Source organism: Aspergillus piperis (assembly GCF_003184755.1).
Source record: "Aspergillus piperis CBS 112811 unplaced genomic scaffold BO85scaffold_35, whole genome shotgun sequence".
In the NCBI taxonomy this organism is placed as follows: domain Eukaryota; kingdom Fungi; phylum Ascomycota; class Eurotiomycetes; order Eurotiales; family Aspergillaceae; genus Aspergillus; species Aspergillus piperis.
Genome location: NW_020291625.1, coordinates 2,870 through 19,180, shown reverse-complemented (window position 1 = coordinate 19,180; position 16,311 = coordinate 2,870). Strand labels below are relative to the sequence as shown.

The following is a 16,311-nucleotide window of genomic DNA, read 5'->3' as shown; positions in this document are numbered from 1 at the left end:
TACAAAACAAAAATTCCACCCCATCTCCTATTACATATTTGACCTCCCACCAGGATACCATATCAGCCAATATCCTTCTGGGAGATTTGGAGGTAAACACGGTCTCACCGTACCGTTACATGTAGACTACCAGTCTACCGTGAAGAAGAGAAGAACACCAAATCCGTTCAATATATATATATATCGCCGCAACAATTCTGTGGTTCGCGATCTGCTTCTAGTAATTACCTCTGAACAATGGAACATGTTCTTCATTAAGGCATGCTAGTCGGCTCGGTGACGTCCGCAGTAATGGGCTTTCAGCCTTGCTAGGTTATACTCTCCCCTTATTTTCCCCCTTGCTTCTCTTTACTTTGGCGTTGGTACCATATCTTTGGGGAACGGAAGGCGGGGTTGCATTAGTTCGTACGTATACTTATCAAGGGTAATGTCCTTGGTCAATGTATAATTCATAGCGGTGGTGCCTCCTAGACTTGGTGCTTAATCTCGTGACAAAAGTATATCGATCAAGTTCAGGTTTGGTTGGAACTGTCAGGTGGCTCCTGTGACCCTTGCTCCAAGTATTGATGTCGCTGCATAGTAATTTAGGTCCTTGTTCCGGTATGCACTACTTGAATAGCTGAGGCCGTAGTAGTCTCAGCGTGACAGGTAAGTGGATAGCTAGTGGTGCGAGTCTCCATCGAATTAATATATGCGGCAAACTGATCTATTAGATGCCCATCCCACACTACACATATCTCCATCCCTCAAGAGCGAATTCACCGCCAAATATTTCCCAACGCCGTTTCCAACCACAATTTCGTATACTGCTGATGCAACCAAACCACATGCGAGGGCATCGGCTCACTCTCCGCCTTCCCCTTGCCTTGGAAGAACAGACTCTTGAGCCGGAACTCCGCAACTCCCTCTTGGGGCTTGACCTCCGTCGAAATTTCAAACAGTCCATCCGATTCCCGCACGTCCTTCTTGCGGGGCGAATCTCCGCACCGCACGACAATCCGCTCCGGCGTCTTTTCTACCACCTCGAAGTGATCTGTGATCAGCGTGCCCACGTCGTATGTCGCGGCGCGTAGGTCCGCGCGCGTCCAGAGGTGAGAAGCGGTTTCGGGGCCTTCGTATTTCTTGGAGAGGTAGCGGCGTTGATAGGCGTATCCTGTTTGTTCGAATTCATTCGAGCAGAGAGTTAGATAGTTTGTCCAGTTTATTGTGTTTTTATAGTGGACTGGGTGGGTGTATGTGACGCACCGAATCCACTCCACACTCCGGCGCAAAACGCCTCGGTCAGTCGGCCTGGCTTTTCCAGCAAGGCGGGCTTAATGTCCTTGAGCGGTACGCGACGCACGCAGAGGTCATGGGTTGTGGGGTTGTTGTTGGGATTGAGTTTCTGGTACAGAGGGTGCTGGAAGAGAGGGTCGCTTGTGGGCATCGGCACGAAGGTGTTGTGACGGACGGCTGCGAAGAAGAACGCTGTGCCGACGCCAGCGCCAATGGTGGTTATCTTGGCGACACGTTTGAGGATACCCATGGTGTAGTTGGGAGCTGCAATTGAATGGTTGTTGGGGAGAGGGGGTGAGTGGGATGAAGGTAGAGAAGGGAAGAGGAGAGCTGAGCTTGAGCCGGAGGATGAAGAGGTGAGATCATCGGGACTGGCGGAGATGCGGAGTCGGAGAATCGGAGTTGTTCCGGTGGCTGGTTATAGCATTAGGGCCAGGGAATTATAAAGTATTCACATCTATTGACTTCAATACAAATATATACATATATAGATATCTATCTATCAAACAGTATCTACTATATTAGATATGGGATGAATCGCGCCGTCCTCACATGCCATTCCTCCCAATCCCGCCCGAACTGGTCCCGCAACATCCCCTCCTCATCTCGCACACGCATCACCGTTGAATAGATCAACCCTGTAACTATCACACCCACTACCCATCCTCCCCATCCGGATAGTCGCTCAAGCACCGCATCATCCATAGCACAGGCTACTGCACCGTCCCACCGCATCACCAATCCTAGGTATCCTGCTGCGAGGAACCACAGTCCTGTGTAACTGGGATGCTGTACCAATCGGTACAACCCCCCAGTTACTAGGGTATTTGGTTGCGCCAGCTGGAAGGTAAAGTTCCGACCTAGAAAATTGAATGCAGAGAGCCGAAGCAAAGCGCCCACGATGATGGAAACGAGGCAGAGTGTGGATGTGATAGTCCAGGTGAAGAGATGCGGCGCGAGGCTGGTCCGGTGGGGACAGATTGCTTGGAGGTACACTCCATCGCCAGAATAGGTCAGCTCCTTAGCATTGTTGTTACTGCTATCTATATAGAACAGCGCGAGAAGAGCGTGGTAGATGATGCAGGCCGTATTGAGATGTAGTGTGACGGTGGTGATCGGGCCGGCAATCAGACGAACGCGGTCTGGCGGCCCATTACCTTTGGAGCTGGAAGGAAGGTTTGGGGGTGTGAGGCCGCGGAAGGCGAGGTATCCTGCGGTTAAGAGAGAAGCGGACAGTGAAATCGATGAGAAGGAGGGCATTTTGGGCTTGGAGCTGCTGGACAGGCAAGGAGGTCAAGAATGCGGTGGATGTTGTAGTTGTACTGTTTGGCTGGTTGATCAAGGATCCACTTTCTGCCTGAGGCGTCTATGTCATATGAATAATACTCTATGTTCATATCTGACTATCACATAGCACATGGCCTCAGACTCAATAGAGAAAGCAAGAATAAAAAAAGCCCCTTTATTGATAACGACAGTTCCGGGAATTCTTAGTAAAGATGGCTGGACGATATGCTTGCCAGATCTCATCACGTGAGAATTCCATACGATGTCTGTCACCTGACTGCGCCAACGGTCTGGATCACCAGCCGTAAATTTCCTTCGAAGAAGATGCGATAAACGATCTACGACCACTACAATTCCAATCGCAAATACGCCCCAAAGCTCTACTTGAGTCTGTTGACTCCTACCGTAATAACTACCATTACGCAATACCCCCAAGGCTGAAAGGAACAATCCGCCATCAACAAAATGACCACACCACCACCGACGGACGATCTCCAGTCACGCAGAGAAGCCGACTACGAGCGGTTCAAAACCGCGGCCGCATACACCTTTCTCATTGCATCACCTGTTCTCATTGCCCTACCACCTCGAAAGCTTGATAACCTGACGGTTCTCCTCACCAGCGCCTTCTGTGTTTCGGCGAATCACCTCACACGCGAACACACCGGACGGAGTATCGTGGATCGGATCGAGGCCCGGATCTCAAGGAACCCTATTACAGCATTGTCGGATCTGCCAAGTCAACGGGCGCAGGAGATACAGGCCAAGTTGAAGGCAGCGAGGGATGCACAGATCCGAGAGGGGTCAGCAGTCGGTGAGGAATTGGAAAGGCTGAAGGCTAGGCAAGCACAGGAGAAGCCGGCCTTGGAGAAAATCTGGATGGGCGGTGAGACGGAGGGGTGGAAGGAGAGAAGAATAAGGGAGGAACAGAAGGCTTTGGAGGAGGGCAAGGGATATGGTGACCTGATCAAGGAGCATATCTGGGATGTATGGAATTGGGGCCAAAAAGGAGATGAAAAGGAAACAAAGGAGGGGAAATAATCGGGGTTTTTGGCAAGTGAAACCATTTCGCAGGGCCTGTCGACGGCCTTTTTCTTTAGCGGGCTTGCATGATATAGGCGGCGTTGATGATATGGGCTGGGTTTACGTGGTTTCTCGTTCTGTGTAGTTATAGTTGCCTGTCCTACCATATGTATAAAGGCATTGTATATTAGTGTATCATTGATCTGACTATCTCTTATCATTTCTATCTGGTGAAAGGTTGTGTTATATGATGCTGTCCACCTGGTTCAGAGACTAGTGGAAAAGCTGCGAATTCAGGTGGTAGTTCATGATGGATTTGCTGTCTGTAAAACAACTCGTTGTTTTAGCGTACCAGTCGTCAAGGAAGTGCATGAAATCACCAAGAACAACTTGAGTTGGAACAAACATTCTCTGTAGCGTAAGTCGTAGTTCCGACTCCGTCAATAGTATTTCATAAATCGATACTGGACACTTCATTGTATGATTATTCAGCGCGACAGCTTCTGCTCATAAGCCTTTGCTGCCTGAAATGTCATGAAGCCCAATTCGGAGTGAAATAGGAAGGATCCTTGGTCATGCAAGCGATCACCAGCTTGAAATGATATCTGGTAGACCACCAAGACTTGCATAGCGGGCTCAGTTAGTGCAAAATATGAAATAATGTGTAGTAATCTTCATAATAAAAACCAGGGAAGCGTGTTCATGGCACGGCGTCATCATTGTAATTGATTAATATATGATACATTCATCCTTAGTTATATCGCGCTCCGTAAACCCTGACATTCAGTTCATGTCTAATATAATGGCTCAGCATTCCATAACAGACCAACTCCTTTCAACCTTAACCAACGCCGAGAAATATGCATAAAACCCTAACTTAGTACTGCCGAGAGTAGGTCCAGCAAGGAAAGGACCCGAGGAAAGATGTGAAAGAGAGATGGTGACGAAGTAAAAGGTATTAGCAAAGAGACATGGATGTATGTCATGTGAAATCCAGGCCATCATCTGGCTGATCCACGTACTGGTACTTTGCCAGAATCTGCTCGTGATGGACGTCGTGTGCCTGAGAATGTACCAGTCCTAATACTTCTTGATGAAGCGCCGCGGACGGATCAGGGTCGGTGGGATGGTCAACCATCATATGATAGTCATGGGCTGCATGATGACGGACATCATTGTCGAAACTTGATGCATGCAAACTATGTGCAGCGTGGGTATATGGATCGGTCATAGTATCATGAGGATGAAATCGAGGGAGCTGCTGATGTATGTCGATGATTTGTGGGTCGAGCGGCAAGCCCGTGTAATCGGTGATGGAATCCACTGATCCTTGCACTACCGAATGGGCGGTCACGAATGGGTTCGTATTGTGAGCATCCATGGCGGCGTGGTCCATCAGCGCATGCGTACCCATAGGATCGCTGGATGCCATGTCAACATCATTCTCCGCCAAGTCAGCCTCATCAATTCCCAGATCGTCCTCATCATCTTCGGGGGTACCCTCGTGCATAATCCCATTAATTAAAGGCGGCTTGAGGATCTCTTTACACTGTGGACAGTCCCGGATCACCCGACTGACCGTTTCTTTGATCCGCACCCAATGGTATTTGACCGCAATGGCAGCTGTGGTCTTGTTGATACCTGCATGCTGCTGCATATGCATCTCCCGGGCAATATCGTACTGCTGCTGCGGGTCGGACACAACCTCCTTGTCTTTCAGCATCAATTTCTCACCGTCCCCATCTTTGCCTCCGATCAACTTGTAGTGGGTAGCTGCACTCCGAAGCCGACTTTTCTCGGCCCGGTCAGCCCCCCTAGGATATTTGGAATGCTTGAGATAGTAGCGGATCTTGTCAAACCGATCTTGTGTGACAGAATCTTCCCCTTCCGGGCCTAGATCCCGGCCATAGATGATAGCATCTACGTACTGCCCGGGATTGGAAATGAGCCGACCACCCCCGGGGACCCTGCCAATCCGCTTAAACCCCAGAGCATCCCACAGGCGGCAAGATGCCACGTTACTCTCATAGACCAGGTTAAAGACCGCATATGTGTACCCCTGTTGAATGTTAGCCAGATGTCTACTAGGTCAAAGACCGCAACGTTGAGGTAGGGTAACAAGTGGCTGAGGGGAGTACTAAGTAGTTATGATAGGCAACAGGAATAGTGATTTGAGTCAAGATTACTGGTATTTGGTATACTAACCATCTTAGGAGCCCATTCGAGATACCCTTCCCCCATCAGTCGACCTACACCTTTGTTACGGGCGGCGTCGGTGACCAGAAACATGCCATTGCAGACGTGACTACTACGACCGGGATAATTGGGACGGATATTGAAGCTGCCCAAGCAGATCTTGGACCAATTGGCGCGGTTCCGACCTAGTGCTTGAACCTCTTGCACACTCTTGATGTCCCCCATGAGCATGATCGCGCCAAAATTGGAGAACCAATACGGCCCAAACTGCTCCAAGGGGATGGGATCAATCATGGCATAGGTATCACCACCTTCAATCTCCTTGTTCAACTGATCGGATAGGTAAGCTAATAGAGATCGGGGGATCGCATCCGCCGAAGTGAAGGGGACCAAGGTGGCGACCGTGACTCGGTCCCTGAGTATGACCTGCCGCGGCACGATGTCAAGGGGCAACTCCTTCTCCGTAGGGACAACCGTGGTCATCAAGTCCCCGTGTACGGCAGGCATGATGATACCGTGAGCCGGATGCGCCAGTCACGAGACTGCATGTTAGTGTTAGTTGGGTTACTAGCATAGTCCATCAAGGCGACAATGATCGTGAGGGTTGGTGGATAGTATAGACAGTAAAGTGAAAAGACAGGATAGCTTCACCCCGGATAGCCGTATATGGGGGAGTATGAGGTATGAAGTGCGAGGTGTCGATCTCGCCTGAGGCGACAGTTGAATAGAGGAGGATTGGTGGAAAAGCAGGAGAATTACCGAAAAGGGAATCGGGGGGCAAAACAGGGCAGGAGTAGAAGCACTGACCGAATTTAGGGTATTCTAAGAGGGGGTGGGAATATAATTAGTTCGATAAGGCACTTGGGCTGGCGTGCAAGCAAGTGCTGGGTGAGAGCACTTCAAGGACCGCTGAGTATTCTCGAGTCCGGAATGGGTTGAACGCAGATGAGAAATTGTCGTCCCGCTTGCTCCCTGCTGACTCATCGAAGTAATGCTCACCGCCTAGAGGTTCCAGTCTCGAATTCTGCCGTAGGAAATGAGGGCGGCGAAGCAATCAGAGGAAAAGAAAAAAAGAAAATAGTTAAACCTACGGAGTTAAGAAGTAGGGAATTAATGAGCGCTTTCGTTTATCAGCCATACATAAATGGGCACTTTATATACCCCGTATACAATACGGTGGACCTTTCAAAGAATTACTTTAGTATTACTGGGTGGCCTGTGGGTCTTCTTGTTCGGGGAAATAACGTAAAAGCAAGAGTCACATGATCGCGTGCGAGAGAGAGCCTCATCTCAAGCTTCTTCGGAACAATGGCTTTCCGATGCCGAACAGCTTCCCATCACGATACTTGCATCCAGCCTGAAGTCACTCGCACGGCTCTCACGAATTGATTCTGCTTCATGGCATCTGAATGGATCGCCTTCGCCAGAAACTGGGGAGATATCCCGTTTCCAGCGTCCTGAGGGCTTTTAGAGGTCCGCGGGGGTCCCTTACGTCGATCCATTATCCGCACCTGCGCTTCCGCTCTACAGTAACATCCGACGCCCTTCCCTCAGCAATTACAGCCCCAGCAGAACCCCCGCTGATTGTTCTCCGCGACTACCAAGAAGAATGTATCCAGTCGGTGTTGGATCATCTGGCCCAGGGTCACAAACGTCTAGGTGTCTCGCTTGCCACAGGCGCGGGGAAGACGGTCATCTTCACCCAATTAATCGGACGAATACCGCCGCGTAATGGCGTCCATGACAAGACCCTTATCCTGGTTCACCGAAGAGAGCTAGTCGAGCAAGCTGCCCGACACTGCCGTCTTGCCTACCCCAATCGAGTTGTAGAGATTGAGATGGGTAATAGTGTCGCCTCCGGTTCTGGGGATATCATCATTGCTTCCATACGGAGTCTCACCTCCAAGGATAGGATCTCCAAATTTGATCCTAGACGTTTTAAACTTGTCTTGGTAGATGAGGCACATCATATCGTTGCACCGACGTACCGGGTTGCACTAGAACATTTCGGCCTCAATAACCCTTCGCCAGACTCGCCGGCTCTTGTCGGAGTCTCTGCCACGTTCTCACGCTTCGATGGACTCAAACTAGGTGCCGCAATCGACCATATAGTATATCACAAGGATTACATGGATATGATTGACGAAAAGTGGCTCTCCAATGCCATCTTTACCACTGTTCGGTCAGAAGCCAATCTCTCACGCGTTAGGAAGGACAAATTCGGTGACTTCGCTATCAGCTCGCTCTCTGAAGCCGTCAATACCACGAGAACCAATGATATCACTGTACGCGCATGGCTGGCTAACGCACATGATCGAAAGTCTACACTGGTATTTTGTGTCGACGTTGAACACACCAGACAGCTTACTGAGGCGTTCCGCGCATTGGGCTTTGACGCTCGGTATATCACGGCGGGAACTCCAAGGGATGTGCGCGATGAACAGCTGCGTGCTTTCAGGAATCAGGAGTATCCCGTGCTTCTCAACTGTGGCTTATTCACAGAAGGTACAGATATTCCCAATATTGACTGCGTCCTGCTGGCGCGTCCGACACGGTCTCGGAATCTTCTCATACAGATGATCGGACGAGGCTTACGACTGCACCCTGGGAAGAAGGACTGCCATATAATTGACATGGTGGCTACCCTGGACACTGGTGTCCTTTCTACCCCTACACTCTTTGGACTACACCCAGACGAACTTCTAGAAAGCGCGAGAGCAAAGGACCTGAGAGAGAAGAAGGATGCCTCAACGGGTGCCGAAGATCGCACCGATTATCCGCCAGAGACAAACACACCCACTGAGGAACCCGACACAACCGACGACGTCAAACTCACCTTCACCAAGTACGATACCATCTACGACCTCATTCATGATATGAAGTCTGAGAAACATATCCGGTCCCTCAGCCGCTACGCCTGGGTCCGCGTAGATGAGGATAAATACACACTGTCTGACTCAACAGGATGGATAACCCTCGAGAAGACTAAGAACACATCTAACAAGGGACAAAAAGCTGATCCGTCAGCTACATACACAGTTCACCATGTGATGAAGTTCAAGTCTGCTACCGAATCGACCCAATACACTCGACCACGTCTGATCGCTACTGGCATGGACTTTGAATCCACAGTTCGTGCCGCTGATACCTTCGCAGCCTCTGAGTTTGATGAAAGGTATATCTCCACCCGGCAGCCCTGGCGTCAGCATCCGGCCACTTCAGCACAGGTAACGATGTTAAATAAAGCCAAGATTCGGAATGGACGGATTGCGCCTGGAGATTTGACCCGGGGCCAGGCCGCAGACCTGATTACGAAGCTCAAGTTTGGTGGAAAGAAGCGGTTCGCGAGCAGGCAGAAAAAGCGACGGGCTGCCGATGAGAAAGCACAGGAGTTGGCCGAACTCCGGAGACGCGAACAGGTGAGGGTAGGACCTGTGGAGGGATGAGTGCTACAGCCACAGTATCAGTGAAATACAGAGTACAAGGAAACCCGACATCTGCCTCTTCAACCTCCGAAGGGTTCATACGGCACGCCTCTTCTCACTAGGCGAATTGTGGGTACTTCCGGGCTTTGAAGCCTAAGTACATGGTAGCAAACAAGCACGGCTATAAGCAAAACACTGAATTGGCCCCGACAGCTACCGTCAGTCAGGACTTTTGCACCATCCGATCAACCATTTCGACAACACTGGAGACTGCGTTTGGCGTGAAACATCAAAGACCCTTTCTAATACAGGATAAGTCAGTTGCAACACTACTAGTGTGGAGAACGCCTGGCTGGCATAGCAGCAGCATCTTCCATCCGCAAGGGTGATCTGGGATAGAGCACCTGCACAAGACCAGTCGCGGACTTCATTCCACGAAAATACCTATACAAAACCTCTTGCAAACATATTACTCCTAGGCCTGTTTCACATTGTAAATCATCAACAAGTGGCCTTTTTGTATACATAATCCTTTGCTTTTTGGTATCACCCCTTGGGGTTGTCGAACCCATCACTATAATGTGTCCAGCCTGGAAAGGAGGCACATGACCAGTAAAAAGATATAAGCCTCCAATTACAGGCCCACTTCGGTTCTCCTCAGGATGCGATCTTCGGACCAGTGAAATGACACAATACACGTATGCCCGATGGCCGCTTCCGAAATGCCCACCATAAGCGCGATGTAAAATCCACTGGTCCGAGGCCGGGTACCATGTGACTGGGCACAAAAGTTATCTGATCCGAGATAAGTTGCTTGGCAGGATCAGGTTTCTTAGCGAGGACCAGCTGCTGTCCTTGGGTAAGAGGTAAGAATTTGCTCGGATGGAATAAAAATGAGTCATGGAATCCCCTAGCTTGACTTCAATTTCTTTATTCTTTTTATTATTGCTTTTGTAGGCAGGGGGGTTTTGGGATGGTGCGGATGCTGGTGGAGTCAATCAGATAACTTGGAGTGAGACACGGTTGTTTTGGTGTGGGTGAGTGTATACGGTAAAGGGGTGACAGTTGGGTATTGAATTGACATTGTGGATTACAACTCATTTCAATACGGATATCACATGGTACACGATGTAACCCTGATGCACTTGGCCGTATTCTTGGCCCAGCTGCCGCCGGATAGTAGGAGAATTTAGCGAGAGGAAAGGCAGAGGCAAGAGAGGGGGACTAGATGTACGGAGGAATGACGGCCTGATTTTGCAGGATTACTAGGCAGGAAGGAGGCTGTCACCAACACGGTGGCTATCCTTAAGTGCGCGCCGAATGATCCATAAATAGGTTGGAATGATACTAATATATGGGTTCAATGAGGAATGTAGAATGTTAATCATTACAGCCAGTGCTGCTGCTGCGTTACAGTATACCATCCACCAGCTACAGGTACAGCTACACTCCAGCTACCCTGCATACTAAGCTCGAACCTTGTTGCATGCAAGACCACTCCGAGTATTCCCACGAAAGCCACGTGCAAGTCGAATGGATACGGTTTAGCTTCGATTCGTTTCAGAGCCCAAAACTCAGCTCAAGTTTCAGGTTCCAGCAAAATTTCCTCCATGAACAGAAGCAATCAGATTAGATTAGATACTCGTCGGTGGTAACTCTGGTTCGGGCTAGACTGCGCGATTATCATACGACTCGGACTATGGACTAGACTACTGTATGGTGGCGAGGAACCCCCAAAACAGCCCAGCCCCGTTCCCAACAACACAATATATTGGCAGGAGAAATGAAAAAAAGTCTTGCAGAACTCGCTTGTAGCTACTTGCACCAGCAACCTAGTTGTACCCTCGCCAGAAATTCCTATTGGTCGGGGATATGCATCCCCCATGGCTCAGAGAAACAATTAATTCCAAGGGATTAATTACGCCTACGTATCCTATCCATAGCTTCTTATGGTTTAGAAGAGACTAAACTCTTCCGGATACCTTGGTCGGACAATTTCTTGGTAGTCCGTGGACTTTCGAGCTATCAGATCTGATTAGTCTTATCAATCAATGTCCCCACTTGTTATCTACTAGTATTGTTACTAGCCGCATACTAGGTGTCTTACTAGTGCGAACAAAGCCTTTACACGCACACAGTAAACGACTTCGCCCACATTCAGCTGATTGATAGTCTCTCGGGTCGCTCTTTTCCGACACACCTGCAAATCTTTAGGCTACTAAGCTAGCTAGCTGCCTGAGTAGCTATGGCAAGGCACTGAAACAGCCCAAGACGCTGGTTTCGGAAATACTTGGTTCCGGTGGTGAACACGATTCTGAGTATGGGAATATTAAGGCTGTTTATGATTATTTGATGGGTATAGTCATAAGGACCAAAAACGAGATAGTAAAGGTAGAGGGGAGGTTGATATGATTCCATTTATTGGCATGTTTTCGAGGAATTTGTTGAGTAGACCATGGTTAGAGGAGCTTACTGCAAGCATGCTATTCATCTAGAGACTACGTGCTCGATGATTCCTACTACGACAAAGGCTACAACACGGTCAGAAGTCTTGTAAATGTCAATGAAATGCTTTTGCAAACGGATTATAACTGAATGGTATATACAAGCATGCAAGCGATTCTATATTAAAGTCTATTAAATAATTGAAAAGGATGACCGTAGGTTTACTCCACGGTTTGATGCAACACATTCTCCCTATAGCTCGCCGATCGCTCCATAAGCTCCTCGTGTGTTCCACGATCGACACAGACACCTGCTTCAATCAAACAGATAACATCCGCCTTGCGGATTGTCCTCAGTCGATGCGCAATTGCCACGACTGTGATACCCTGCGCTGCCCTCTCTAGGCCCTCCTCCAGCAACCGCTCACTCTCTGCATCCAACGCACTCGTAGACTCATCCAGAATCAACAAGCGAGGCTTGCGTACTAAGGCCCGCGCAATCGACAACCGCTGCTTCTGTCCACCAGAGAATTGGTTGCCATTCGGTCCACACATTGTTTCATATCCATCTGGCAGAGCCATGATGGTATCGTGGATGTTAGCCAGCTTGCAGGCAGCCTCGATTTCCTCCTGCGTAGCGGTGTGATTCGGAGGTGCACCGAGCCCGATGTTGAAGGCGATAGTGCCTTCGAAGAGAACACTTTCTTGAGGTACGAGAGAGATGCTGTCGCGGAAACTGGGGGGTCGGTTCTTCAGGTCTGTGTGATCGATGGCGATGCTGCCAGATTGCGGGGTGTAGAGGCGTTCGATAAGGGAGATGATGGTCGACTTTCCGGCTCCGGAGGGGCCAACAAGGGCGAAGAATTTACCAGGCTGAATGTCGAGGGTGAGGCCCTTGAGGACTTGGATGTCTGGGCGGGCAGGGTAGGCGAAGTGCACGTCACGGAGTTGGATGCTGGCGGGGGTGGTAAGTTTGGGTTCAATAGTGGTGGAAGCTTCAGGATCATGGGAAGAATTGCTATGGTCTGGCACCCGGCCTTGCATCTTGTCGGAACCGATCTCAATCAGACTAAGGATGCGGGCCATAGCAGCACGTGCGCTGGACAGTTCTGGAGCCAGTGCAAACATCTGACTCCAGAGTAGGGCGCTGACTAGCAGGGAAAACACCACAATCAGGAACTGTGTCTGCGTGTAGGTGCCATTGATGATCTGCTTCGCACCCCACCAGTAGGCGAGCGCGTTGACGAGGTTGCCCAGGAAGTAGGTCATGGCCTGCCAGAGACTGGCTTGGAGAGTAACAACGAGGGTCTCCCTGCGCGGTCCCTTGAGAGAGGCGCGATAGGTTTGCAGTATATCCTGCTGGATAGATAGAGAGGAGACGGTCTTGATGGAGGTGATTGCTTCCACTCCAATGTCCACCGACTTGGTGTATGCAGTTTCGTGCTTTTCTTCAAATTTGCCGAGCACAAGCAGCTCCATGATACCAGCACCAAGGAGCAGCGGCACCAGGGCCAGACAAACAAGAGCAATCTTCCAGGCAATGATGTGCGTGAGAATGATTGCAGCGATGAGGTTGACTGTAATGGAGAAGAGCGTTCCGATGACCGAACCGCTCAGTCCAGCCAGGGCGTTTCCATCACGTGTAATGTACGACAGCAGTAGGGCAGGGCTGCGTCCATTGGACTGGTGCCAATGCAGGTCTTGCTCGAACAGAGAGCGGAATGAGAGAACACGAACAGTGTAAACGATCTTCTCGGACACCCAACCGAAGCCGGACCAGCTGACCACGTTGGCGAAGAACTCAATTATAGCGAGGATGAAAAACATCAGTCCGTAGAAGTCACCGCGGTTGCTGATACTGGAGGCGCTGTGGCAGATGCTCAAGCTGCCGACGGTGTTACCGAAAATAACAGCCTCACCAGAAAAGGCTCCACCGACGATACTGGAACCAATCAAGGCGAGGAATATATACAGGAGGTGTGGCCGCAGTGAAGGGGCATATCCCTTAGCCAGTGCCCACAGTGACTTTTTAGGAGTCTCCAGCTCTTCCTCCTTAGCAGCCTCGTCGCCGGCTGGTGTTTCGGTTTCTGAGACCTTGGTCTCCTCCGTCTTCTCGAGGGTTTCCGGGGTGAGACTGGCCTTTTCATTCTCAGCTTCCGTCAGCGAGGTGTCGTCAGACTTGCTAATACTGTCCACGCTTCCGGAGGTTACAGTCTTGGTGGACGAGGTTCCAAGCGTCTGCAATTTGACTAGGTCGAAATACGCGCCCTCCTTGGCCATTAGCTCAGCGTGAGTCCCTTGCTCCAGGATTCTGCCCTTGGACATGACAATGATGTTGTCCGCGCTGGTAATTGTTGACAGACGGTGAGCAATCGTGATCATGGTTCTGCCACTGGCAATGCCGGCGATGGCCCGCTGAATGCGCTGTTCACTGCGAGAGTCCAACGACGCTGTGGCTTCGTCCAGAATGAGGACAGCAGGGTCTTTAATCAGGGCTCGAGCTAGAGAGACACGTTGCTTCTGTCCACCACTGATGAGGCGTCCGCTAGATCCAACCATGGTGCCGTATCCATGCTGCAGTGCTGAAATGAAGGTATCCGCATCCGCCAATTTCGCAGCGTGACAGGCCATCTTGACGACCTCGACAATTTCCGCGCCGCGTTTCTCAGCGGCAGCCATAAGATCCTGGCCCTCCCGGACTTCGCGGGCAACGTCAGTCAGGTCAGAGCTCATCAGTGCCATCTTCAGGCGATCGTGATCAGGGTTACTCGAATTCATCAGGCCGTGGGCAATGTTCTCCAGCAGAGAGCGGTCGAGCAGGGAGGGTTCCTGCTGGACCAGACTGAGGTAGCTGCGCAAGTCGCGGACATTGACTTCACGCAGGTCGTGACCATCGAAGAGGATCTTCCCGTCCACCGGATCATACAACCGAGTGACAAGGCCTGCAATGGTAGACTTTCCGCTTCCTGACAAACCGACCAAAGCCGTGTGTTTGTTGGCGGGAATCGAGAGACTGATGTTGTCAAGAACGGTAACCTCGGGACGTGACGGATACTGGAAGGTGACATTTTGGAACTCAAATCCGCCCTCCGCTTGTGAGATACGGATGCCTGACTCGCCGGTGCTGTCGATCTGGGGTTCGCGATCCATATCTTCGCGCAATTTTTCGTACGAAGCGGTAGCGGCGACAAACAAATGGAGAAAGGGAGCGACCTGACTCAGTAGCAGAGTAGCTATGCATATGGTTAGAATTGGCAAAGGGAACAGTACAAGTTTATTAACTCACCCTCGATGAGGACAAAAATGACAGTGAAAGTGGCACCAACAGTGACACCTCCCGTGCCATTTCTGACCGAATTGGCGATATGGTGACTTCCCTTCCAGAAAGCCAGACCGTTGGCCGAATAGGCGATAAAGTACAAAATACCAGACTGGATACCCACAGCGGTGGCTTTCTTCAAACCCTCGGTTTCAGCTGACTTGAGCGCACCAGCAAACTTTTTCTCCAGGCGGGCATTGGCCCCGAAGGCCTGCACTACGACGATGTTCGACAGGGCCTCGGAAGCAATGGATGCTGCACTGGCGGCATAGTCCGACATGAGCCCAGAGTACTTCTCAATGTAATGACTGCCCACGAAGGACATCAGAAGGTAGGCTGGGATCAAAGAAAGCAGAATGGCAGCCAGCTCCCAATACTTGATAAAGGACACGATGTACGCCGTGACGAAGAAGGAGAAACTTGCGAGGGTGATGCCGACTTTCTCGGAAGTACCTGAGCGAATGGTCTGAATATCGCTGCTCAGTCGCGAGGCTACCTCACCAGGAGGCAGGTTATCGAAGAAGGAAGGTTCCTGGCGCAGGAGGTTCTTCAGGTAACGTTCACGGAGGCGCTGGGCCAGACGAGCGCCGTACAGGGTCCAGCACGTGAGGTGGCCGTAGATGAGGACGAACTGGGCGATTGCCAGGTAAACGATCAGGAGAATCTCGTGGTTGATGCTGTTGGAGTCAGAGGAGGTGCTGCCTCCGCCGCTTTCTTCGGTGCAGGTCACGTCATTGAAGTTGTCGAGGAGCTGACCGAAGACGATGGCGATGATGGGAAAGGGGACACCCGAACCGATGGCAAACACGATGGCGGAGACTAAGGTACCCAAATCGTACTTGGAGGGGTTACCGGCCAGCAGCAGGCGGGGATAACCCGCCAGCTTGGTGAAGAATGCCATGGCGACGAGGGTCGATGGTCGGGAAGCCTGGACAGCAGCAGAAATTCTGGCCGGCGCCGCGGTTGATTTATTGCTTCGACGACGCGGCGTTGTCAGTGCGTCATGGGCGAACAAGGCCGCTTTTCGGCTGCCAGAATACTATGGAGGGGGGTTCCACAGTGGACCAGCTTCAGTTCGAGAAAAACTCAACCAGGGGTCCTGCAGACGTCCGAATGGAGAAGGGGATCATCTGCGCCATCGGGGTGGGCTAGATAGATACTACGTATTGAAAGCTCTCGTCTAGGGGAGAAGAAAACCCAGATTAGATGGCCGGTCTCGTTACGTTACTCAACTGGGATTGCGGACATCTTGGAGGCCAAGGCTACCATTATACGGGCAGATTAACAGTGGAAATAGGAGTGGAGAGAGAGCGAAAGAGGCAGAGAGGGAGGGAGGGAGGGG

General features: G+C 50.7%; 5 protein-coding genes across 5 annotated transcripts; 2 read left to right on the top strand and 3 right to left on the bottom strand.

Moving 5' to 3' along the window:
- Nucleotides 1-758: 758 nt before the first annotated feature.
- Nucleotides 759-2,535, bottom strand: BO85DRAFT_464167 (methyltransferase family protein; the record flags this gene model as incomplete). Its single annotated transcript, XM_025661972.1, has 4 exons — nucleotides 759-1,153; nucleotides 1,246-1,610; nucleotides 1,731-1,732; nucleotides 1,828-2,535. The coding sequence occupies 4 exons, from the start codon at nucleotides 2,533-2,535 to the stop codon at nucleotides 759-761; spliced, it is 1,470 nt and encodes a 489-aa protein (XP_025509981.1).
- A 354-nt stretch (nucleotides 2,536-2,889) lies between these two features.
- BO85DRAFT_454279 (uncharacterized protein) lies at nucleotides 2,890-3,991 on the top strand. Its single transcript, XM_025661246.1, has one exon. The coding sequence runs from the start codon at nucleotides 3,028-3,030 to the stop codon at nucleotides 3,601-3,603; it is 576 nt and encodes a 191-aa protein (XP_025509980.1). The 5' UTR covers nucleotides 2,890-3,027; the 3' UTR covers nucleotides 3,604-3,991.
- Nucleotides 3,992-4,265: 274 nt separating this feature from the next.
- BO85DRAFT_454278 (putative histone acetyltransferase Spt10) lies at nucleotides 4,266-6,598 on the bottom strand. The gene is made up of 2 exons (XM_025661245.1): nucleotides 5,791-6,598; nucleotides 4,266-5,644 (listed from the first exon to the last, which is right to left on the bottom strand). Exons 1-2 carry the CDS (start codon nucleotides 6,286-6,288, stop codon nucleotides 4,568-4,570), a joined length of 1,575 nt encoding a protein of 524 aa, XP_025509979.1. The 5' UTR covers nucleotides 6,289-6,598; the 3' UTR covers nucleotides 4,266-4,567.
- Nucleotides 6,599-6,956: 358 nt separating this feature from the next.
- BO85DRAFT_209766 (DEAD/DEAH box helicase) lies at nucleotides 6,957-9,383 on the top strand. Its single transcript, XM_025654607.1, has one exon. The coding sequence runs from the start codon at nucleotides 7,191-7,193 to the stop codon at nucleotides 9,225-9,227; it is 2,037 nt and encodes a 678-aa protein (XP_025509978.1). The 5' UTR covers nucleotides 6,957-7,190; the 3' UTR covers nucleotides 9,228-9,383.
- A 2,489-nt stretch (nucleotides 9,384-11,872) lies between these two features.
- On the bottom strand, nucleotides 11,873-15,884 carry BO85DRAFT_508009 (ABC transporter ATP-binding protein; the record flags this gene model as incomplete). Its single annotated transcript, XM_025664432.1, has 2 exons — nucleotides 14,937-15,884; nucleotides 11,873-14,883 (listed from the first exon to the last, which is right to left on the bottom strand). The coding sequence occupies exons 1-2, from the start codon at nucleotides 15,868-15,870 to the stop codon at nucleotides 11,873-11,875; spliced, it is 3,945 nt and encodes a 1,314-aa protein (XP_025509977.1). The 5' UTR covers nucleotides 15,871-15,884.
- Nucleotides 15,885-16,311: the final 427 nt, after the last annotated feature.

Coding starts and splice junctions, on each gene's coding strand:
- BO85DRAFT_454279 (XM_025661246.1), top strand. CDS start 3,028: ATGACCACACCACCACCGACGGACGATCTCCAGTCACGCAGAGAAGCC.
- BO85DRAFT_454278 (XM_025661245.1), bottom strand. CDS start 6,288: ATGCCTGCCGTACACGGGGACTTGATGACCACGGTTGTCCCTACGGAG. Junction 5,645..5,790: donor TCGAATGGGCTCCTAAGATG/GTTAGTATACCA, acceptor AACATTCAACAG/GGGTACACATATGCGGTCTT.
- BO85DRAFT_209766 (XM_025654607.1), top strand. CDS start 7,191: ATGGATCGCCTTCGCCAGAAACTGGGGAGATATCCCGTTTCCAGCGTC.